At 41.7% G+C, this 25,608-nt stretch overlaps 2 protein-coding genes across 3 annotated transcripts in view; both read right to left on the bottom strand.

Annotated features, from left to right (window-relative positions):
- LOC135214059 (uncharacterized) overlaps positions 1 to 4,548 on the bottom strand; it is a 7,276-nt gene extending 2,728 nt beyond the window's left edge. The window contains exons 1-3 of the mRNA XM_064248172.1: positions 4,531 to 4,548; positions 3,890 to 3,978; positions 2,232 to 2,574 (exon numbers count right to left, since the gene is read on the bottom strand). Of these exons, the coding sequence (XP_064104242.1) occupies positions 2,232 to 2,574; positions 3,890 to 3,978; positions 4,531 to 4,548 (450 nt within the window). The remainder of the gene's footprint in view (positions 1 to 2,231; positions 2,575 to 3,889; positions 3,979 to 4,530) is intronic.
- A 1,823-nt stretch (positions 4,549 to 6,371) lies between these two features.
- Positions 6,372 to 25,608, bottom strand: part of LOC135214289 (brahma-associated protein of 60 kDa-like) — a 28,588-nt gene continuing 9,351 nt past the window's right edge. For both annotated transcript variants that reach the window (XM_064248419.1, XM_064248418.1), the window contains exons 4-10: positions 11,104 to 11,202; positions 10,767 to 10,922; positions 10,195 to 10,338; positions 9,552 to 9,773; positions 8,786 to 8,953; positions 8,306 to 8,479; positions 6,372 to 7,622 (exon numbers count right to left, since the gene is read on the bottom strand). In XM_064248419.1, the coding sequence (XP_064104489.1) occupies positions 7,452 to 7,622; positions 8,306 to 8,479; positions 8,786 to 8,953; positions 9,552 to 9,773; positions 10,195 to 10,338; positions 10,767 to 10,922; positions 11,104 to 11,202 (1,134 nt within the window). In that variant the 3' untranslated portion in view covers positions 6,372 to 7,451. The remainder of the gene's footprint in view (positions 7,623 to 8,305; positions 8,480 to 8,785; positions 8,954 to 9,551; positions 9,774 to 10,194; positions 10,339 to 10,766; positions 10,923 to 11,103; positions 11,203 to 25,608) is intronic.

Here is a 25,608-nt window from a genome sequence, read left to right on the forward strand (position 1 = left end):
TATATATATATATATATATAGTATAATATATATATATAAATATATATATACTGCTTAAAAATCACAGTAGATGCACGTGACTTCATAAATAAGCGAATACCACGGGAAAATGATAGTCAGAAATCCAAGCGCTTTCGTCTTTATTCAGACATCGTCAAGGAGCTACTAAAGTACAATTGGAGAGGAAGGCCTCAGGTACAAACAAGATCAGGAATACCAGATGGTTAATTATCAAAAGGGTAAAAATTAAAAGGGATAATCCAGGATTATCGGATATCACACGGTCACAAACTTAAACAGATTCTGACCCTAACCGAAATTACAAAGTATCTTTACAGTCCAAAACATGTAAAAACTGAATATATTAATTTTGTTGCTTATATTTATCTACAATTTTTTTAATTATGAAAGCATCAAGTTTAAATAAACCAAGACTTAAATTTAGAACATTTCTATTATTTGACTTGATAAAACAAGATTCAATGATATTCCTTTTAACTGTGTCATTACATGGTAGGAAATATTTCTAACACGAATGTTAAAAATAATGTTGATTTTATAAACAAATTGAATAGTTTAAATTTGAATTATGATTTTAATATGGTTAGTTTTGATGTTGTCTCTTTATTTACAAAAGTGCCTGTAGATGACTTACTTGAATATTTGGAAGAGGAATTAGAGCGTCATGACATTCCCTTAAGTGTAGCAAATCTCATTAGTCTCATAAGGTTATGTATCAAAGATAGTAAATTTTGTTTCATTGGGGAATTTTTTGTACAAAAGTTTGGCATGGCTATGGGTAATCCCTTATCTCCTGTCCTTAGCAATATTTACATGGAATTTTTTGAGACAAAACTCTTACCAAGAATTTTGCCCCAAAAAGTTATTTGGTTTAGAAACGTGGATGATATCTTCTGTATTTGGCCAGTTCACGAAAACCTCCAGGAATTCCTTTAATAATCTCAATAATTAGTCCCTTCTATAAAATTCACTGTAGAGGAAGAAAGAAATTGTAATTTGATTTTCTTGATGTAACTGTCCATAGAAATGATAGAAATTTCACCTTTTCAGTCTTTCGAAAATCAACTAATATTGCCTCTTTTGTTCATTACTACTCCAATCACCATCAAAATGTTAAATTCTCTGTTTTTTCTGGGAAGTTCCTAAGGGCTTTACGTGTCTGTAGCCCGCAGTTTATTGACGCTGAAATTAAAACTATTTATGATATTGCATTGAAACTTAAATACCCAAGGACTTTTGTAGATGTGGCATGGAAAAGAGCTAGAAAAACATTTTATTCAACTAATGACAAACTTGAATTTAGTAAGCATAACATTCTAAAATTACCTTATAATGAAAGGTTTTTAGATATTCCTAGAATTTTAAAGCTTTTTAACATAAATGTTTTGTTTTCAGTAATATTAATGTCAAGAGTTTAGTAATCAAAAATTCTCCTAAAGATCTTCCAGGCTGCATATATGAAATTCTTGCAAAAAAGGTGTGATAAAGTATATTACGGACAGACCGGCAAATCTCTTTCACAGCGTCTCAAGCAACATCAATATTCTGTGAGAACTGGGCAAATATCGAATGCATTATTTGTACATATGAGAGATTTAGACCATCCTATTAACTGGAGTCAAGCAAGAGCCTTAGTCCCATGTAATGACACAGTTAAAAGGAATATCATTGAATCTTGTTTTATCAAGTCAAATAATAGAAATGTTCTAAATTTAAGTCTTGGTTTATTTAAACTTGATGCTTTCATAATTAAAAAAATTGTAGATAAATATAAGCAACAAAATTAATATATTCAGTTTTTACATGTTTTGGACTGTAAAGATACTTTGTAATTTCGGTTAGGGTCAGAATCTGTTTAAGTTTGTGACCGTGTGATATCCGATAATCCTGGATTAACCCTTTTAATTTTTACCCTTTTGATAATTAACCATCTGGTATTCCTGATCTTGTTTGTACCTGAGGCCTTCCTCTCCAATTGTACTTTAGTAGCTCCTTGACGATGTCTGAATAAAGACGAAAGCGCTTGGATTTCTGACTATCATTTTCCCGTGGTATTCGCTTGCTTATATATATATATATATATATATATATATATATATATATTATATATATATACACACCCGAAAAACGCATCTGGAACTTATAAAAGCTACACTTATAATCCAATTAACGTTCACTCAGTGCTACCAACAGCACCACCACATACTCACCAATACAGGGTAAGGCCTCGTAGACAAACAGCAGTTGGCAGCCATGGCCCTCCGATTCTTGCGGAGCAAGTGAGCGAACATTTTCCCATCAGGCTCTACTAAGATACCCTCCCAACCTTTGGCCCTCTCGAGGTAGAGCGTGTTCGAGAGGTACTCGCCGTCAAGGGCGCCCGCCTCGACGAAGAATCCCGGAGGACGGTCGTCGAAGAGATCCTTCAGGATTCTCTGAAGAGGAGGGAAGCCGACGGGATGGGTTAGGTACTGGTTGTACCCTACGTTGGCGGGATTCGTTGCATCGAACATCTTCAGGTTGTAGTTTCCTGAGCCCTGGCCGATCAATACGCTTTTTGGGAAGAAGAAGAAGATGAAAACAGTTCAGCAATTAATTGTAATATTCCTCCTCAAATAAAAGTTAGCATGACTAATCTATGTATTTTGCAGGGGTGTACATTGACTCCAGTAAAATAAGCTAGATCTCCTACTAAAATAAAGAAGAAGAAGAGGTATTCAACTGACACCACAAGATTTGACTAACAGGGCTAAATTACCCACATCTCGACTGGGAATCGAACCATACTACCCTCTAGCTATCGAGATAAATATCATAACCACTAAGTGGTAACGGGTGAACAAACTGAGTGGACTTGAATCTGACTTTCTAATAAAAATTTCATATAAAAATAGAAAAGACTGAAAAAAGTCTCTAAGACTATAAACCACGACTGACAAAATCGAGGACCCACCAGTGGCAGTTTCCCCCGAGATGTAAGCGAGTACCGGGAATTTTCCCTGAAACAAGGCATGATCCGACCTCCAGCTTACTGATGACGTTTGCAAGATTTTCCCTTCACATATTCCTAACGTAACTTATTTAAAGTATGATCAAATCTATGGTCAAACAGAGCCTTGTTTCAACAATGAAAAAGAAAATAAATACACTATGTTTTATTAGAAATAATTGTTTATGTACTGTTTAACATGCACATTATTTATTTTTGACATTTTCATTCTAATAAATAAATCATAAATATCATATCCTAAAATTCCTGTATCTTTAACTCACTTAAAATGCCTTTTTCAGACCCTTTTGGGCTTACCTACCGGCCCTCCAACCCAATAAGAACAACAAGTTTGAATGCTTACTCCCCAAGTAAGTGAAAACTAACCATAGAATTTTTTTGAAAATAATCTCATTTTGTTTCCCACACCTAAATTACTAGTGTCACAGGGCTGGTGCAATACCATAGTGAATTCACGCCAACCGTGCATCCAACGTCTAGCCCAGTCCCTTACGACGCTCCTGATTGGCTGTTGATAAGCCATCACAGGGCTGGAAACTCTGTCTCTCTCGAAAGTTCACAGTGACAGGATGTATGTTCCACCTCTCCTGAGGGATATGTCTTTCAAAAGTATCCCCCAGGAGAGGTGGAACATACATCTGCCTATGTGAACTCTCGAGAGAGAGACTGAGTTTCCAGCCCTGTGATTGACTTATCAACAGTCAATCAGGAGCGTCATAAGGGACTGGCCTAGACACCAGAAGCACGGTTGATGTGAATCTACTATAGCATACATCTCAGGGATTTGCCACCGGGCAAGTCTAATTTGGGACTCTCAAATATACACCAGAACGAACTTGAAAAAATATCTATACTCACTTAGATCTCAAGTAAGAAATCAGTCTGGGATCCGTGGGTGACAGTGGTCCATTTAATAATGAAAGGAAAATAACCTCTTCTTGATATTTCTACAAAGGAGGAAAAGAAGAAGGAATTTTAGGTCTGGTGTAGTCTATATATATTTTTTTATTCTCTCTCTGATCAGTGCTGCAACCTCCTACAGTTGACTGACCTCTAGGAACGTACTTAGTAGAGAACAAATGGGTCTCATGGAATAAGTTGAAATCTCGACTCTCAAGAGAGAGAGAGAGAGAGAGGTCGTGGTTGTCGTCATTGCAAAGTTTACCAAATATTCTGGACAGACAGATGGATAAATTGATGAATTCTCGACATACATGGGTAGATTGATAGAAAATGATTAAATCTTTGTCATTTTTACATACGTCCTCCTTAAATAAAGTAAGTTTTGAAGAAAAAAAGTGACATTACAAAATTTACGTTAACAAAATCTACGGACAAACTTCGTACAAAGACTGTTTTACTAACGTCATCCAGACTTAACGTAACATCAAATGCATCAGAGTAACGTAACACGACACTATTCCCCCACGGAGATCTTGAACATTACGAATCTGTCTCTAACGTTGTAAGCGTATCTTGAACCTAACGAGTATCCTTACCTTTAGACCAACAAACATGGCTACAAAAAATCCAATCACCAACAGTGTCGTTCCCAAATTCCGATATATTTTGTACATTTTCCAGACCCAGTTTGCACACAAACAGCTGTAATTAGTTAATCAAGTCACCGTCGATGATAATCACAGCTTTTGCGACGCCTGCTTGCTGTTAAAAGGCATCCAGTCAATAGATGAAATGGGATTAAAGTTGGAAAGATATTCGGGCGGCGTAGAGCGGGAAAATTGTGGGTTATTAAAGCGCATGCGCCGAGGAAGTTCACGTTCAGGAAAAAATGAGAGAAAATTATTCCTCTCGGTTCAATAACCACACACACAGACACCAACTTCCACTTTGCGTAAATACGCCATACTTATCATACCAGGTATGCCGGAAGTAAACCAAAATTCTGGGGACAGGATTGGATAATTTGGCACCTGGTAATAACAGGCACAAATCGTCCTGTGCGTTAATAACTAATGAAATTCAGTTATGCTTTTTTAAAATTCTATTTTGAGGTTAAAGGAGCCTTACACTTGCTAATTGCAGTTAATCTTGGCAGCATCCTTTTCATTTGTGTTCATACTCCTCAAAGGAGTGTTGGTCCAACAATGCTTTCATACGTTCCCACACCAAGTTACTATCTCTCATCTTCCGTTAATCTCTTCACTTTTCAGAAGTAACTCCAGCTACATTCATATCCAGTTTCTTTATCCACAACTCTGCACTTACAGTATACTATATCTCAAATACAACTGGAACTGTTTCTAAGACCTACCACTGACTTTCATCTTTCAGGGCACTGGTGCTTCTAGGATATTAAGGGCCATCTCTTCATATGAGTAGACCTACCTGTTCCTTGTCATATTCCTCTAATAGACAGAACAATTTAGGTTAGAAGCCAAGGGTTGGGACCTATGAAGTTATTTGGCATTGTAAAGAAAATTGGGAGCAAGAGGTTTAATTGAAGAAACAGGAGGAAAACCTTGCAGTTATACTATGAAGCAATTGCCAAGCAAGGGTGGTAAGTATGAAGGAAAAGAATATGAATGGAGGCAGAGTAAAAGGAATGAAAGAAGTTGCAGGTATGGGCCAGAGAGAGGCCAAAGTTTCTTAATGCCTACACTGCCATATCGCTCTGGGTCTGTTCTTTGATTTTTACACATTTGTACTCACCTGCCTTTGGTGACCAAAGTCTCCTAAGATGCAAGTTGCACACCTTCAGTTTTATTGTTTACTCACTTCATCTATATCGGAATTTACGTATATCATCTATTTTCATCCAACTTTCATTCCTCAATTCCACAAAGGATGCTCAATAATCCTTTCATACATTTTCAAGCAAAGATGCCAACCATTACTACCCTTTTCATTATTCTCCTTGTATGTTAATACCTACATTTTCATTTATTTCTTAATTTATGTTTTCCTAATAACGGATCTCCTCTTTCTTCATTTCCCATTATCTTCTATTACATCTCTCAAATGAACACCATATTCTTTAGAAACATTAATATCATGTCAATGGCCTCCGAGACTTGTACATAAGGCTCACCTCCCAAAGAATAATAATAAAATACGCTCAAGGACCTGCACAGCTCCTCAGAATTAGAATAAAAAATTCAGCCTAAAGGCCATGCACTGGGACCTACAAGGTCTTTCAGCACTGAAAGGGAAATTATCAGTAAGATGGAAGAATAATAATGTAAAGGGGATTTGGCAAAAGGAATGAAAGATGTTGCAGGGGACTTACCCACTTCCAAAAACATTGGAAAACGGCAGATGAAATTCAATGATCTAATTTATTTTCTCATCCTCTCTGGGTAATAATTTCACACGAACATTCAAAGAAAAAAATATTTATTTTAATTTCAAAATACAGCTACACTACATATGAGACTTAAAACGCTAATCATATGACTTTTGTCACAAGTACAAAATAAACGTACGACCAATGTGTCATCCCTTTTATACTTACAGATTTTCAATCTACTGAAGTAAGCTCACAATTTATCTTGTGGAAACAATGGATATCTATCAGATCTCCCAAGTGCAAAATTGTTTACTCAACTTTCTGTTTTCCATTTTTCTCTCAAAAAAACTTCCTTTGCCAATAGTAATCACTTTGAAGCAACAGAAGTTCATAACACCAGGAGCTAGCAAGCCAATAGTTCTAAAAAGGTCTCCAGCATAAATGAATTCTTGTCCTGAAAGATCAATGAACTTACTAAGTAAACTGGTTGCAGTGCTTCTGACAAAGAACTACTCAACAGACATGTGTTGATGATTTGTTATATCTATATTTACAATAGTTGAGTTATCATGTACGATGACAAACAAAAATACCCATTAAAAGATGTTACCATCTCTGAATCTAAATACTGGGAGAAGGTTTGGAATACTTGTATTTACAAAAGCCATTCATATTTCAATGATATGAAACGAGGGAACACACTTCCATTAGCAGTAAAGGTTTGTGATTTTTTTTGTGAACGGCCAATTCTGGTCAAGATCTTAAATCATTCAGCCATCACAAAACCATTATCTGTATCTGTAATACCAATATCATACAGCAAAGGTGATACAAAAATTAAATAAACATTAAAAAGTATAAACAGGCAGGAAATATTCTGATAAAACTACTGACATCATTTTTCCAAGTTATGAATTTTACAACGTGAATAGTCAAACTTTCAGGTACTGTACATCATTTCTCTGGTATGTGACTATGCTTGGCATACTCTTCATCTTTCAAGGCAAAAATGACTTTAGACATTTGTCTTCACTCTTGCTCCTGAGAAACTGCAAAATTGCCGGGTTACCCGTCCCTATGGGGCAAGATTGGCCTAGCAGTTCCCTATCCACAAAACAAAAATAGAAAAGTAAAACTGGCAACAAACATTTGAAGCCCAATGGGAAATATCTAAGTGTTTCTGATTCCTAAAGCCTGTTCCAGTTCTGCTCGTTTCTGCTGAATCTTGGAATAGAAGTAACGATTGACGGCTTCGTGTGTCCAAGGTTGATAGTAGTACTGAGCTCTTCTTTCTTCCTCTGGGTTGCCAACAACGTCCGTCATCGTCTTCAAATCACGGTTCTGTAAAGAACAAATGCTGTAATATACCTTTCTAACTTAATGGAAACACAGGAGACACTACTGCAATTACACTCATATTGGACTAGTAAGACACCTCAACAGCTACAAATAATAGTATTTAGAATTTGACCAAGAATTAAAACTACAGCACATGTAAAAAAGTGGTTCTTGTCCTTAGACTATGAACAATTTTATGTCATACTCTAATTTGATAACTGTTACAGACATAAATTCATTAAAGAAGTAAATTTGCCTGATCGATTTTTTTTTATGCCCCCGTTTTAGTTGCATTTGTTAAACCTGAAGGTGCACAGAATACAAGTATTAGGAATTATACAAGAATGAACCTCACTATTTTCATGATAGCAAATACATGTATAAATCTGCAACAAATACCATACATCAGCAGGATGGGGAATGTACAAAGGTTCTCAAGGTTTCATAGGCAGAAAATCTTGCAGTTGTACCATGAAACAATTGTTCATTAAGGGTAGAAAGTAAGATGGAAGAAAGAGAATATGAGTGGAAGTACAGCAAAAGGAGCAAAAGAGGTTGCAGCTAGGGACTGGAAAGCTACTGGAAAGATGCTGCAAAGCACCTTCAAGTAATGCCTTCAGTGAACCCTATGAGGTGCACTGACTGGTACTACTCTCCTAAGGAAAGCAAAAGGCTGTGAAACTTACCTGTGATATGAGCCACTTCTGTATAAACTGCTGGGGATCTTTGGCAAAGGACAGGTAGAATTCCCTATTAGTTTTCAGAGAGTTGATTGTCTCAACAGTTTCATGAATTTTGGTGTCCAACGTCTGGATATCCTGTTGGCTGTTCGTACTCAGCAGGAAATTATTCATCTGTGTCTGTTGATGATAATCAAAACGAAAATTAATTAAAAAAAGATAAGAGGGCTATACCCTCTGTAGAACAACTCTCCACGCAAACTTTGAACTGCAGATGGTTACTGTCATTAAATATCTTCAAGTATTCATAAGAAAATCATTGAACAACCTAAAATAGATGAACTCTAGTTTGTGCGAACTAAACTAGTGGGCTTTATACCATGCTGTACTTGAACTGCTCTACCAAAGTAGTAAATGTACCGTACGATGTAAATATTATGAGGAAAAGCTACACCCATGAACCTTTTCATAAAAGTTTTCTCTTACCTTCAAATTATCGTCAACTTCCACATCAATGTCGTAGCAGGATGTTTTTTTCTGGTCTGCACCTTCGACAGATATAGTGTGGTTAATGATGATTGGATCAGGGGGAAATAGGAGCTGACTTAACCGACCAGGAATTTCAGCAAACTTCATCCTCGGAACACCAAAAATCTGAAAAGTCATACTTTTGCAATAATGCAACAGAAGTGACTCCAACCACTAATTCTATATACTTTTTTCTCAATGTCTTGACAAATTTGTACATAATGTCTACAGTGTACTATGTGAGGTGGACTGAGGGCACTACCCCCTAGAGGGAATGTATGCATCATAGGAATATGTACTTCTCTCTCTGATTTCTCCTGATCTTGTATAGTTCTGACTGAATTTCAAACTTCACTAGTCTTCATCTTTGTTCCCTCTTCATGATTTCTAAGGGGCCATTCTCATCCCAACTACATAGCTACTACTTTTCTGAGTTACTGTTGTTCACCCCATGTCTAAATCATCTCCATTGCTGACACCCCATGTTAGTTTCCAGCTATACTGGGAAACACATCTCCCTGACTCTTCCAGCCACAGCAAGTCTGTACTCATTAAATTAAAAAAGCAACACTTCTATAAAATATAACCATTCATTAGAATCTACAATCAATTGAATCCTTTAGATAATCAAAGACCAAGCTAGGGGGTGTGGGCCAATAATTATTTCAGCCATTTAAGTAACCACAGGTACTTTTCCAGCATACACTGAAAAAGCAACACCCACCTGTTCTAAGTATTTATCGCAGTTGATATACTCCCTCTCGTGAGCATCTTGCAATTTGTGCGTTTTGATGTACTGCCACAACGCCGTTATTATTACGGGCCTCGTCTGTGTGTGAACGCCCAAGAGACGAGCTAACCTTGGGTCTAATTTGAACTGGTGCGGCTGGTAATCAAGCAATAGCAAAATTGTGCAACGGACATTCTTGTCCCCAGGGCGTTTAACCTGTGAAGAGAAAAGAACGGAATGGAACATACAATTTAGACCAGAGGCCGGGTGCTGGGGCATACGAAGTCATTTAGCTTAAATTCCAGTGTGGCTGGATTGATGAACCTTTCACTACGACTCAAAGGCTGTAATGAATCTAAACGTTAATTCAAGGTACTGAGATTCATTCATGTGAGCATCTCCAGTCAATTGAATATATCAACAAAATGACAAAATTCAACATGCCACTTTTGCAACAGAAGTTAAAATCAATTATTACAGCTGGATTTATTTCCCTGAAAGACTGCTTTTCATAGAAACACTTTTGTCTTCATTTTCCAAAGTTAATAAGTAAGTCTTCAACAAAAGAAAACAAAAACCACTGGCTTCCATAAAAAAACTGAGGAAAAACACACCACCTTAATGAAGAGAACAGTACCTGAAAACCATCAGTTTCTTGAGTAGTTGTAGTTCGATGCCACTCCACCAGGTGGTTGTCTGGCCCATACAAGTCTTTATCTAGTTCGATGACCAGCGACTTGAAAAAGGACGAAAACTTCCGCTTCAACTTGCTCGGATCATTCTGAAAAGAGGGGAGTCGCTCAGTGAGCTGGGTTGGAAAAGGGGTGAATAAGTAAGGAATACTACTATGTCTCTAATGCAAAAGTTGTCCTTATTGTGGGATGAAAAGGAATACTATAAAATTTAGGCCAAAGGCCAAGCACTGCGACCTATTTAAAGGTGTAACATTTTAAAGGTGTAACAGGAGGAAACCCTTGCAGTTGCGCTATTAAACAATACATAGTTAGGAAAGGGTGTAAAGATGGAAGGAAGAAAATGAATGGAGGAACAGTAAAAGGAATGAAAGGGGTTGCAGCAACAAAACAAAGGGATGCTGAAAAAACCTTCAGTAATGCACCTCGATGGCACTAACCCACTACAAAGGACACCCTTGCGCGGCAAAGAAATCTAATCTGGTAAAATCAAGGCAAAAGGCAAAATCTAAATCACCTTGTGATCTTCCAACAGTCTTCCTTCTACACGCAGTTCCCACGAGGCCACCGAGGCATCGTCTCCTTCAGTGCCTTCTGCTCGCGCTGGATAAAAGGTGTTGGAAATGAATATTCGGAGCTTTTTCTTGACTTTCATTGGTCTTTTCAGGGCTTCCTGTTGAAAAAGTTAAATAGACAGACTTGATTACCATTTCTTAAGTGCTTTTGTTAAATTTACCTGCTTAGATAAAAACAAAATCTTTCAAAAGATACATTATAAATTTACTTTGATTTCAGAAACCCAGTGCCCCATGTTGACAACTTTGAAAGAATTAAAAAAAAAACAGTCAACAAACCTGGATGTCTAGTCTCTTCCTCATGATCGTAGCATCTAACTTTCGCTCAAATGCCAACAGATCCATGTACGCCTGACTCTCAGGAACCAGATCACGCACCTGAGAGGAAAAATTGAAGGGAGGTAAGTCTTCATGCCTAATCATACTGTATTAAAATGTTATTGTTATAATACAATTAAGTTTGTTCATACTTACCTGGCAGATATATATAATTAAAGTGCCCACCCACCTCCCCTCAGGAGACAGTGGCACTGATAAAATATGAATAGAAAATGGGAATAGTTCCTGATATCCGCCTCCCAGCGGCGGGAATGGGTACTACCACCTGGCCGCCCACTGCGTGTGCCGCGAATTTTGAAATTCTGTCGGACTTCGGAGAATACAGCTATATATATATCTGCCAGGTAAGTATGAACAAACTTAATTGTATTATAACAATAACATTTTGTTCATGAAACTTACCTGACAGATATATATATAGCTGAATCCCACCTTCGGATGGTGGGAAGAGACAGAATAGGATTTTTGGGAAACTAAATTAAGTAGATGATATACATCTTGGTTCCTCACCTGTTAGCATAGCCGACTTCGTGATTACTGTCACCAAAGTCTGCTTCTGCGTTACTAGAGTTGCCAGCGAGGTAGAGACCTGTAATGCTGGTGCGCTCTAGATGATCTGTCAACGGGGGCGTGACCACAATGTGACTAGACCATATGACCATACTTCTGAGGGCACCGAAGCTAAAACCACCACCTGACCTAACCTATCAAAGTTAGTTCCATAACTTCTAGGCTAAAGAAAAGGAACGCGCCTCAAGCGACCAACCCTTCAAAGTTAAAAGCACACCTATCCCTTTTCTATAGGATAGGATTCGTGTTGCTTGCTGCCCCCAATAATATATCTACGGTATAGTATGGTCCTAGCGACTTACAGATCTCAAATGTCGTCTTCACATCCCGTCGGGAGTGTGAAGCGAACACAGAGTTGCTTCGCTAAAGCGTGGCACTCAGATGTTACTGAGTGTCTGCTCTGTTGAAATGCTTCCGAGGCCGCGCCCTCACCTCTTGAGCATTCATATTAAGAAAAAATCTCAAATCTTTATGCAAACATAATGAATGAGACTTCTTAAAAGAACTCCTTGACTATAATGCCAGGGTGTTCTTGGACATGAACCAGTCTGGTCTTTTACGGAACACCGCAGATTGTCCGTTGACCTCGACTTTCTATAGTTTTATAAAGATAAAACTTGAGAGACCCGACAGGGCACAGGACTCTCTAATGCCTTTGCCCAATAATTTGTGCCATACCCTTGGTCTCCAAGCCTTCGGGTCAAGGGTTAGACAGGTTTTCGTTCTTATCAAGAACGGAAGGCTTAGAGGACAGACCGCATTATGTCTTTAAGCTAAAACCTCTGATGATGGCTAAAAGCTCACTAACCCTCTTTGCCGTGGCTAGAGCGGTTAGAATGTTAGCCTTTCTGGTCACGTGTATTAAGTTTGCAGAAAGGATAGATTCGAAATGCTTTTGGCATCAGAAACTCAGACTACGTCTAAGTTCCATGCCAGAACCTGCGATCCAGAGAATTTCAAGATCTCCCCAGACCTCAAAGATCGTGAAGCTTTGTTGTTTGACAGAACCGAATCTCTGAGCCTAGAGGCCGTCAACAACATATTTGCATATTCTACAATAGTTAGGACTTCTATCTTATCTCATACTTCATACGGAAAGATAGAACCATAAAGAAATTCACAGAGGTCGAGTTGGAGGAACAGTCATTTCCCTTCACTATCCAGAAACGGCCCGCTCCGATTGAACACTGAAAATAGGCAGCACTGCTTTGCCTTGGCCAAGAGACTGCCATTAATCTTGAAGATCTTATCGCTTCTCGATAGTCTGAACGCCTTCAGACTCAGAGAGGAGAGATATTAGATACTTCACTAAGTGACGATGTTAGATTACACCGATTCTCTCGGGAAGGGTCTTTGGACAATTCTCTGAATACCTGACCTCTGTGAATCCAACCTCTTAGAGGCCAACATGTGGCGACTAAAGCTAATCCTCTAGGATCATGAATAAGGGAACAACTTAAGAGGAAGCTCCTTCGTCTTCAATATTACGAAAAACTTAACGAAAGGACGCCCTCAGTCTCTCCTCACTTTCGAAATACTTCTAAGTGAGGATTACTCAGACGTCAGTAGTTGTTGCCTTCGATCGAGAAGACCCGCACGGACGTGCACTAGTTTAACGAACCTCTTGAGGATCGTTACGTTCCGTGCCCAAGCCCATAGCCAATTCTCTCTTCTTGAGCTATGAAAGAGCTGAGAAATTATCCGAGATGATTTGGGCCACTCGATCCAAACTCGACCCGTCTTCGAGGAACTGGAGAGACCGACCAATTTGGCTTCCAATTCTTTCAGACAATGTGCCAGAACATCTGTTCCTCTGTTCGGATGTCTGGCACCCTCTCGCTATCACCCGAGGTGATCCTCAAGCCGTTGAGAGAAAATTAGAATTATTACAAGATCTTTGATGTTATTCCAATTTCTTCGTGAGGAAAAATTGTAGAGGTCTGAATTGCTGTTTATTCAGGGAAAACAAGCTTCTCCAGCGAGGAAATGGTCCCCAGCAAACTCATCCATTCCCTCACTCAGCCTGCTTCCTTCCCTAAATAAGGCTGCGCTTTGCATAAGCAGGAGAGCATTATTATAGTGCTATGCCGCGGTAGATTCGTAAACAGAATTCTGTTTACCGTGGCGGTAACCCGCACCGAACAAGTATAAGAGATATCTTGTTGAAATTTTCTAAGTAAACGGAAGGCCTTTTCATTCATGATTACTAGAAATTTCCTCAACCCGAGGCTAAAATCCATGATTGTAGGGCAGAGAGACGCAACCAAACGCGCATGACACCGAGCTAGCCGGTACTGCGTAGATCACAGTAACAGCAGCCTTGTTCATCGTCTCGCACTATCTGCCTGAGTTGCCAGCTACTCCTTTTACGAAGGGATAGGTATGAAATTATCGAGCAAAAAAGGAAACTCTCAAGCAGGCATATTTAAAACGAAACAAAATTCGCTAAATACAGAATCTGAGTTGGTTTTGTCGTTAACAATACCTGAATAGTTATTCTTACTCCGAAAACTCTTGGAAGGTTGAAGGGAGTGTCAAATAAATACATTAGAACAACAGTTCTTTCGGGCTTCTATCCGCAGAGGTAAATACTATATGCGTATATGACTTGACCCATGCGTTAGCAAAATGACGCAAAGATAAACAACGTAAGTATTGTAGTAATTTGAACATCGAATTCTCTACTACATCTTTCCTCGACGAGGAAGAGAGAAAGAAAGGAAAACGACTGTCCACGTTCTAATGAATGAGACTTTTTAAAAGAACTCCTTGACTCTTTGCCAAGACTCTTTGCCAAGAGGAGTAATATTCGAATAGAGATCATCAAGAGAGAACCGAGGATCGAAAAGGACCGCTCAATGTTCTTATGATATTGGACATAAGACTTCCTGGATCTAGTCTACAAGTCTTTTTCTTACTCCCCGATGAGCCTCGAAAATGAATGAGAGCTCTTCCTAAATTTGTTAATGAGTTTATCCGCTTAAACGATAAAAACGTTAAAATCTATGTCAATGAGAACTACCCCATTTATGAGGGGTCCCCCACTTAAATGACAAAACGTTTAGTATCTTGACAATGGGAAAACGTCCTTACTAGACAAAACTATTAGCACTTTGCTAATAGGGGAAAAAAAACCCTTTAACATGACCGAAAGTCACCCAGGAATCCGAGTATATAATCTTCCGATTCTCAGAGAAATCGATGAGAGGAGAGGGATCGAAGAAAAAATTCGGGTATGTTCTCTCCCGCTAACTCCGATCCTTTTTAAAAAATTTCTGTAAAGGAATGTCCTGTGGAGAGTCCCCTGAAAAAAACCTCCTCTTGACGAGCGTTTATAGCGTCAAGCGTCCTAAAGAAACGTCCTGAACAGCAAATAAAACGCCTTCTACAAGTCTTTTCTCTCGCAAAGCGTCCTGCCGAGCTTCCACCGAAGCGTCCTGGCGAATGTGCACAAAAGCGTCCTGGAAAGCGTCCTCAAAAAACGTCCTGGCGTATCTAAGAGCGTGTCTGAGCAGAGAACACCAAGTCTTCTGAACGACGTTTCAGAGAGGAACTCGTTGAGCGCCCTGATGCCAATGCAAGTACCCGCCAAGAGGCGTCCTGGCGAGCGACCTTGCCAACATCTCAATGTTATGACGAACCGCGTTTTGCGTATGACGTTGAATATTTTCAAGGGACGTCCTCATGCGAGTCTCCATGGAGAGCCGCACGCTGCTCCTGAAGTGTGTGAACACTAAAGGAAGACGTATGGCTTTTCGTCTTCAAGACGGGCCTTAAAGACCTTCATACCTTCTTACAAAGACAGTGGCCGCCTGTGCAACAACTTGCGTCTTAGTAATGCAAAAGAACATCTCCAGAAACGCACTACAGCAAAGGAACGCCGAGCGTCCGAAAGACACCCTCGCAAGGTGCTTGCCGAGCGTCTGTAGAATGTCTCAACTTATAGGACGTCGAGCACCTCCAAAAGCTACCTCACGTCTAAATTGCCCTTGTTATGCCGAACCAGAGACATAAGTTGTTTGACTGTGTAAAGCAGCTTGCCGGACGTCAAACTTATCAGCTTGCTTTTTCGAAGCAAAGCGAACGTTACATAACGTATACGGAGCGCCATGAGGAGAGGAGACGAATACTGAGTTGCTCCTCCAAAAGGTGGAATCTAGAATGTCCTTGATTACCAAATTCTTTTGGAATGCTAGCGAGGTTGAAACAGCTCTAACTTCATGAGCGTTCACTCGCAGGAGGCTCAAATCACTCTTCTGGCAAGATGAATGAGCCTCCTTAATAATGTATACATGATGTATAAATGAGCGTTCACTCGCAGGAGGCTCAAATCACTCTTCTGGCAAGATGAATGAGCCTCCCTAATATGTCCCTTAGGAAAAGAGCCAGTGCATTCTTCGAAAAGGGTAAATGTTGGTCTCTTTACTCCCTCATCCTCTCGTGACGAGAGAGAGGACGTGAAGCGTCCTCTTCTCTAAAGCTTCTTTAGGGGGCGCGAGTCCTTCCGAGAGCCCCAACCCCTGTGTGGGAGGATGCCTCGGAGGACGAGAAACAACCCTTGAAGATTCGTGCCACGTGCCTCGATCTTCGGCAGCCTGGGAAAGGCAAACCAAACAGGACCCTCCGAACCGAAAGGAAGCCAGATCAGCATTGAAAAACCCGTAACCCTCCTTCGGCTTTTGACATGCCCTCTCCTTGGTTTTTTCTCGGGAGTCCGACAGAAGTCTAGGCCTAGAGGCGTTATGGGGCCGATCTGACGTTCCCTCCTAACGAGAGAGAGGACGTGAAGCGTCCTCTTCTCTAAAGCTTCTTAGAGGGCGCGAGTCCTTCCGAGAGCTCCAACCCTTGCGCGGGGAGGACGCCTCGGAGGACGAGAAGCAATCCTTCAAGATTCGTGCACGTGCACGATCTTTAGCAGCCTGGGAAGCGTCAACAGGTTCTGCCGAAGGGACGCCAGATCGGTGGGGAGCCCCCGTAACCCTCTTGCGGCTTTCGACATGCCCTCTCCCTGAGTCCTGGGAGTCCGACAGAGGTCCAGGGGGCCTAGAGGCATTATGGGGCCGATCTGACGCCCCCTCCACAACACAAGGGGCACTACACTTCACAACATGATTGGAGAGCGAGCACTTAAGTCTAAGATTACTTGATGTAATCCTCTTAGCAGACACTTCTTCTAGGCCCCGTAAGCCATACCACAGGGTTAGGCAAAATAAAAATCTCAAAGGAGGTTAGAAGGTTCATTATTTCTAACTTCTGTTACTGTGGAGGAAACTCCTGATTCTAACACGCTCTAAAATGCGTACATGAATCCTACTTCTTCCGTAATCAGTCACACATTACACTAATTACATTGAACTTATGCAAAGAAAACATGTAAACGCCATATATACTAAGCGAGTGTCTACCGAAAGTTCCGGTAGCTTCACCTTTCCCCATGCAGACAACAAAGTCTGAAACTAGGCTAACTAGCTTCAGACATCAAATGCAATGAAAAATTTACGATAGCGTATGCCTAGCCACAAATCCAAGTCAATAATCGAAAGAATAATTAGGATAACTTAAGCGGCTAATGAAGTTTCAAAATCCTAGGCGGAGGTCTGTAAACGTCGTTTACGACCGGCGACAGAAAAAATATGAATAGAAAATGGGAATAGTTCCTGATATCCGCCTCCCAGCGGCGGGAATGGGTACTACCACCTGGCCGCCCACACTGCGTGTGCCGCGAATTTTGAAATTCTGTCGGACTTCGGAGAATACAGCTATAATATATCTGTCAGGTAAGTTTCATGAACAAAAAAACCTATTAATGACCCAGGTCCCTAGGGGCTAAAATCACATAACCATGTGAACTAGTATTACACTGGGAGTTGACACAGATGAGACTAACTTGTTTGCCTTCAGGGTCTACTGAATACATGTAACGAGAAAAATTTGACCATGTCAAATGAAAGCAAGCAAGATCAATTTACCAAACACTTCAATTACCCACAGTTAGGTCAACAGTGGAGCCCATATGCTTAGCTATGAATGGACTACAGTTACTGATATACTATGCTTAACTGATATACTATATGATACCAGTAACATAAATACATTCAGCCTAATCCATAACAAGAAATTATCAGACTTCAATTATCCTAATAAAAATTTGAGTGAAAAATACTTCGTAAGACTGAAGACCTTTGCATATCAAAAAAAACAAAAAAATAAAGCCACTGATTCAAAATGCTATACTGAACAATGTTAAGATAAAACCTATCAGCTCCATGCAACAATCATACTGATATGAACTTCTGGACAAATGTTGCAAAATGACAATTTGTCGAAAATTGCATTTTTCCTAACTATACAAACCTGAGGTCCTTTAACAATAGGAAGGTAACTAGCGGCAGCTGGGACGGTCGTAAGCTTCGAACAAGGGGAGAACGGTAGTTAACTGCTTGTCCGATCGTGCGCGCGCCCGCGCGCCCGAGAGGTGAAGAATCACTTTTGCTTTAGGCCCATGCAAAAAGTTGCAGAGTGAGGGGTGGCATGAGGTGGGACTATATGTAAAGGACCTCAGGTTTGTATAGTTAGGAAAAATGTTATTGTTATGATACAATAAAGTTTGTTCATACTTACCTGGCAGATATATATAGCTGTATTCTCCGACGTCCGACAGAATTTCAAAACTCCCGCACACGCAGTGGGCGGGCCAGGTGGTTAGTACCCATTCCCGCCGCTGGGAGGCGGATATCAGGAATCATTCCCATTTTCTATTCAGATTTTTCATACCACTGTCCCTGAGGGGAGGTGGGTGGGTACTTTAATTATATATATCTGCCAGTAAGTATGAACAAACTTTATTGTATCATAACAAATAACATTTTGTTCATGAAACTTACCTGTCAGATATATATAGCTGAATCCCACCATTGGAGGTGGGAAGGACAGAATAGAAGGATTTAGGAAACACCTCAAGTGCAGATGATTGACATCTTGATTCCTTACCTGTTAGCATAGCTGACTTCTTGATTACTGTCACCGAAGTCTGCTTTTGCTTTACTAGAGTTGCCAACAAGGTAGTGACCTGTGTAGTTGGTGCGCTCTAGATGATCTGTCAACGGGGGCGTGACCACAATGTGACTAGACCATTATTGACCATACTGTGAGGGCCAACGAAGCTAAAACCACCACCTGACCTAACCTATCGAAGTTAGTCCCATAACTTCTAGGCTAACGAAAGGGAAAGCGCCTCAAGCGACCAACCCTTCAAAGTTAAAAGCACACCTATCCCTTTTTCTATAGGATAGATTCGTGCTGCTTCCTGCCTCCAATATATTTCTACGGATATGTATGGTCCTAGCGACTCGCAGATCTCATATGTCGTCTTCACATCCCGTCGGGAGTGTGAAGCGAACACAGAGTTGCTTCGCTCAAACGTGGCACTCAGGATATTACTGAGTGTCATGCTCTGTTGAATGCTTCCGAGGCCGCGCCCTCACCTCGTGAGCACTTACTTTAAAAGGTTTCAAATCTTTGTTCAAACATGACGAATGAGCCTCTTAGAAAGACTCCTTAAAAATAACGCCAGGGCGTTCTTCGACATGGGCAAGTCTGGTCTTTTTACGGAACACCGCAGATTGTCCGAATGACCTTGACTTTCTTTAGTTTTATCAAGATAAAACTTGAGAGCCCCGACAGGGCACAGGACTCTCTGTGGCTCTTGCCCAATAATTTGTGCCATCCCCTTGATCTCCAGGCCTCTGGGCCAAGGTTAGACGGGTTTTCGTTCTTAGCAAGAACGGAAGGCTTAGAGGACACCGAATTATGTCCTCTAAAGCCAAAACCTCTGATGATGGCTAAAACCTCACTAACCCTCATTGCCGTAGCTAGAGTGGTTAGAAAAATTAGCCTTTCTGCGTCACGTGTATTAAGTTTACAGAAAGGAGAGGTTCGAAATGCTTTGACATCAAGAACTTCAGACTACGTCTAAGTTCCATCAAGATTTCCGCAGACCTCAAAGATCGTGAAGGGCTTTGTTGTTTGACAGATCCGAATCTCTGAGCCTAGAGGCCGTCAACAACATTTCCGTATTCTACAATCGTTGGGACTGTTAGCCTATCCCATACTTCAGACGGAATGGGAAGGCGGTAAAGTCATTCACAGAGGTCAGAGGTAGAGGAACAGTCATTCCTTCCTGCCCTATGTCCAGAAACGGCCCACTCCGATTGGTACACTGCAAATATGCAGCACTGCTTTGCTTTGGCAATGAGACTTGCAATTAATCTTGAAGATCCTCTCGCTTCTTGACAGTCTGAACGCATTCAGACTCAGAGCGGAGAGATTTTAGGTACCTCTCGAAGTGAGGCTGTTAGAGTAGACCGATTCTCTCGGGAAGGGTCCTTGGAAAGTGCTCTCTGAAGGACGTGACCTCTGTGAATCCAGCCTCTCGAAGGCCAACATGGGGCGATCAGCGTCTTTCTACATCCCTCTGACGCCAGCGATTATCTTATTACATTTCCTAAGCTTTTGAATAGGGGAAAAGGGCTAACCAACTATCCCCATTCCATACTATAGGATGGCGTCTATTGCTACCGCTCTCGGATCGAGAATAAGGGCGCAACGTAGAGGAAGCTTCTTCGTCTTCAATATTGCAAAATCTACGAAAGGACGTCCCCACCCCCAAAGTCTCCACAACTCTCGACATACTCTAAGCGAGGATTACTCAAAAGTCAAACGTCAGTAGTTGCTGCCGTCGATCGAGAAGATCCGCACGGAACGTTGCAATCGTGTAACGAACCTCATAACGGATCGTTACGTTCCGTGCCTATGCCGATAACCATCTCTCTTTTCTTGGGATATGAGAGAGCTGCGGAATTATCTGAGATGATTTGGACCACTCGACCAAAACCTCACTCTTCGAGGAACTGGAGAGCCAACCAAATTGCTTCCAATTCTTTTAGTATTATGTGCCAGGACCTCTGTCCGGATGCCTGGCTCCCTCTCAGTATCACCTGAGGTGATCCTTAACCCATTGAGAGACGTTTAGAATTATCTCTAGATCTTTGATGTTATTTCAGTTCTCCTGTAGGAAAAAACTGTAGAGGTCTGAATTGCAGTCTATTCAGGGAAACAAGCTTCTCCAGCGAGGAAATGGTCCACCCAGCAGGACTCATCCATTCCCATCACTAAGCATGCTTCCTTACCATAATAAGGCTGCGCTTTGCATAAGAGGAGAGCATTATTATAGTGCTATGCTGCGGTAGACTCGTACAGAATTCTGTTACAGTGCGGTAAGCAGCGCCGAACATGTCTAAGAGATATCTCTGTTGAAAATTTCTTAGCAAAAGGAAGTCGTTTATTCATGATTACCAGAAATCCCCTCAACCCGAGGCAAAAAGTCATGATTGTAGGGCAGAGATACGGTTCGTAAATCAATCCCGCGGGAGAGAGAGACGTAACCGACTGAGCAGTACAACGAGCTACCTAACACTGAGTTGGTGACAGTGTGAGACACTGTGACAGTTACAGGCAGCAGCTTATGTTCACCTTCTCGCAGTCTTATGCCGAGTTGCCAGCTATTCTATTCATCTAAGGAATAGATTTTCCATTATTTGAACAGAAACTCTCAAGTTGGCATATCTAAGCGAAACAGAATTCGCTAATACAGAAGCTGATTTTGTGTTGTCGTAACATTACGCTTAAATTAACCTAAATGTTAAATCGGAAACTCCTGGAAAGTTGCCGGGAGTACCGATTAAATATACTGCGTCATCCACAATGACAGCAACCTCTCGTTTCGCACTTATTTCTGCCTGAGTTACCAGCTACTCTCTTCTACGAAGGAATAGGTTCGTTACTATTATCGATCATAAGAAAATTCTCAAGCAGGCATGATTAAGCGAAACATAATTCGCTACATGCAGAAGCTGAGTTGGTGTTGTTGTAACAATACCTTCAAGCATTGTCCTTACACCGGAAACTCCTGGAAGTTTGCAGGAAGGACCGATTAAATACACTTAAAATAACAGTCCTTTCGGTTGCCATCTGTAGAGGTAACCACGATATGCGTATATGACTTGAACTTTGTTACATTAGTAATATGACGCGAAGATAAAATCACCTAAGTATTGTGCAGTCACTTGAACATCTAATTCTCTACTACATTCTTTCCTCGACGAGGAAGAGAGAGAGAATGGAAATCGACTGTCTTCATTCTCTTTGCCAAGAAAAGGAATAATATTATTCAAATGGAAATCCTCAAGTGAGAACCGAAGATCGAAAAGGAAAGTTCAAGCTTCTTATGATATTTGACATAAGACTTCATGGACGTAGTCTATAAGTCTTTTTCCTGGATGAGCCTCTGACTAATGAATGAGAGCTCTTTCGAAATTTTGTTACTTATCCGCTTATGCGATAAAATGTTATAAGAACTTTGTCAATGAGAACTAACCCAATTGCATGACGGAAAGTAATCCAGGAATTCGAGCATATAGCCTTCCCGATTCCCGCAGAAATCGAGGAAGGGGCAGGATTCCTGATTAGAGACTGGGCTTACGACAGGAATGACCTTAATGTTCCCCTTCGGCAGCGCAATCCCGAAAGCAGACGAGGCGTTTTATGACACCGAAATCTGCTTACAGTTTTCCTGGAATTCATTCAAGTGATGGATTCTCTTGAACGCTCCCTTCGTAGAAAGAGAAGTAGACCATCTTGACGAGACCAAACTCCTTCCTACTTCGACGACGCTCTCTTGAAGAGCGTTCTGCAGGAATCCTGCCGAACGTCTTGATGCGTAGGACGCCTATCGTTCTGAAGAACGTCCTGCAAGTGCTCTACCGAGCGTCATGACGTGTAGGATGCCGAGCGTCTTCAAAAGCGTCCTCGCTAGCGTCCTGGCGAGCGTCCTCGCTAGCGTCCTGGCGAGCGTCCAGATGTGTAAGACATCGAGCGTCTTCCAAAAAAGCTTATCAATGTTTATGACGTCGAGCGTCTTCTGAAAGGCCACCCGAAAAGCGTCCTGGAGAGCCGCACACTGCTCCTGAAGTGTGAGAGCACTATAGGAAGACGTACGGCTATCGTCTCCAAGACGGCCTTAAAGACTTTCGTTACCTTCTAACAAAGACGGTGGCCGCCTGTGCAACATTTTGCGTTCTTAGTAATGCAAATGAACATATCCAGACACGCGCTCAAAAAAGGAACGCCAAGCGTTCCGAAAGGCATCGTCGCGAGGTGCTTGCCGAACGTCTGATTGCCATTCTTTGAGCGTCTGAAGAGCGTCCGGAATAGACGAGTGACGAACATCAAGGGAAGCGTCATAGTGAATGACGTGCGTCAACACGAGTAACTTGAGAGGCTTCCTGGCGAGGGGAGAAAAAAAAAGGCCGCTCATGAAACGCGAGCGTCCTAAGCATAAGTACGGTGATCGTCATCAGGACGAGTCTTCACGGACGTTCGCCACTCTTGACAAAAACGACAGCCGGCTGTGCGACATCTTGCGTCTTTGTCACGGTCATCGACACTGCAGAAGGGCATTTAAAAGGACGCCTGTGTTGTTCTTGGGTATGAGGAATTCTTTGCCCTTCTCCTTTGTCGAAAACTAGGATAGTCTGTCCAGTGTCATCTCTGTCCGCTGACAGAGCGTCCCTTAGGGACGAGTAAGATGCGTCTTGGCGAGCTATTTGACTATGCAAATCAGCTTTGCCGGACGTCAATCTTATGAGCTTGAACAATATCCCGTTTCGTAGTAAAGCGAACGTCACATAACGTATACATAACGCCATGAGGGGAGGAGGAAACCTTAGCCGATGACAAATAAGACCTCCTTGGAGCGTCCACCAAATTGGCGAATCTCCTTGAGAAGAAGACGGTGCTTTCAATCCTGCTTCTTCTCCTGTTTCGTACCAGATCCCGCTCTCTTTCAGTCTAGATGGAGGAAGTGCAAACGAAGTCTTCCTCTCGATAGAGCGTTGAATGTCTCGAAAGGCGTCCTTGTGAGGGTCCTGCCTTAAGGACATTTTTAATCTCTTGACCAAGACGACAGCCGCCTGTGCGACATTTTGCGTCTTTGTCACGCTTATCGATATTAAGTCAAGCCGAAGGGACGCCAGTCGATGTGGGTTCCCCGTAACCCTCCTTTGGCTTTCCGACATGCCCTCTCCCTATCCTGGGAGTCCGACAGAGGTCCAGGCCTAGAGGCGTTATGGGGCGGATCTGACGTTCCCTCCTGACGAGAGAGGAGGGACGTGAAGCGTCCTCTTCTCTAAAGCTTCTTAGAGGGCGCGAGTCCTTCCGAGAGCTCCAACCTTGCGGGGAGGACGACCTCGGAGGACGAGAAGCAATCTTCATGATTCGTGCACGTGCACGTGCACGATCTTTGGCAGCCTTATCCTGCCGAAGGGACGCCAGATCGGTGGGGGGTTCCCGTAACCCTCCTTCGGTTTTCAACTTGCCCCCTCCCTGGTCCTGGGAGTCCGACAGAGGTTTAGACCTAGAGGCGTTATAGGACCGATCTGACGCCCCCTCCACAACACTAGGGGCAAAATCAACATCACTACACTCACAACACTGATTGGAGAGCGAGCACTTTTTTCAAGCTTACTTGATGTAATCCATCATAATAGAAAGGGCATTACTTCTCACAGAACTTCCTCTAGGCCCGTAAGCCATACCACAGGGTTAGGCAAAATAAAGTCTACTGGTACTGTGGAGGAAGACCTCCTGATTCTATCACGCTCTAATTTGCGTACATACGAATCATACAGTCTCTTTCGGAATCAGTCAACATTACACTAATTACATTGATCTCTCAACAAAGAAAACATGTATACTAAACGAGTGTCTACCGAAGGTTTCGGTAGCCTCCCCTTACCCGTTGCAGACAACAAAATCTGAAACTAGGCTAACTAGATTCAGACATCATATGCAATGAAAAAATTTTAATTAATTTATGATAGCGTATGCCTAGCCACAAATCCAAGTCAATCATTCAAAAAAATAAGTAGGATACTTAAGCGGCTAATGAAGTTTCAAAATCCTAGGCGGAGGTAGTGGAAACAGGTGTTTTCACTACCGCGACAGAGAAAAATCTGAATAGAAAATGGGAATGATTCCTGATATCCGCCTCCCAGCGGCGGGAATGGGTACTAACCACCTGGCCGCCCACTGCGTGTGCCGGGAGTTTTGAAATTCTGTCGGACGTCGGAGAATACAGCTATATATATAATCTGCAGGTAAGTTTCATGAACAAAATGCAATTTTCGACAAATTGTCATTTGTTCCGATACGTAATACAAACCCTCGGTCCTTTAACAATAGGAAGACTCACTTCTTGGTGGGAGGAATCTGAGTCTTTTTGGTGAACAGACTGGTGTTCGTCCAACCCTGGAGTGCCTCCCTGGTCGTAAGAGCCAGGGAGGGATCCAAACCTCTGTCCGATTGATCGGGGTGTGCACCGCAGGATCAATGGTCAGACCTCTGGGCCAAGTACTAAGAGAGAGGCAAGCGTATCTCTTCGTACCAGCAAGCAAGAACTTGTTCCTGTTTGCAAGAGACAATCATAAAATGATGGGTTTGTCTCAATTTGGCATCCACTTCCTCCCCCTTGTTGGAGGAAGTGGTGGATATTTACTCCTATCCCTACTGAAAGGGATAGGATGGTGCTCTATTGAGTAGCTCACCTGCATCTCGTCCTTACCCAGCAGGGTGACGACCGTGTCCCTCTACCCAAAGGTAGAGGGAAGAAAAAGATGGGAAGAGGAGCCAGTCACACTCTCATTCCTCATCCATTCTTACGGTCACACCAGGACTCGATGCTGTTCAGCCTGCGAGGGTCTGGGTTAACTACACAACGTGTTGAGCAACCACCACGGTTCCCAAGGAAAAAGATCCAAG

The sequence above is a fragment of the Macrobrachium nipponense genome, chromosome 45 (genome assembly GCF_015104395.2).
Source record: "Macrobrachium nipponense isolate FS-2020 chromosome 45, ASM1510439v2, whole genome shotgun sequence".
Lineage (NCBI taxonomy): Eukaryota > Metazoa > Arthropoda > Malacostraca > Decapoda > Palaemonidae > Macrobrachium > Macrobrachium nipponense.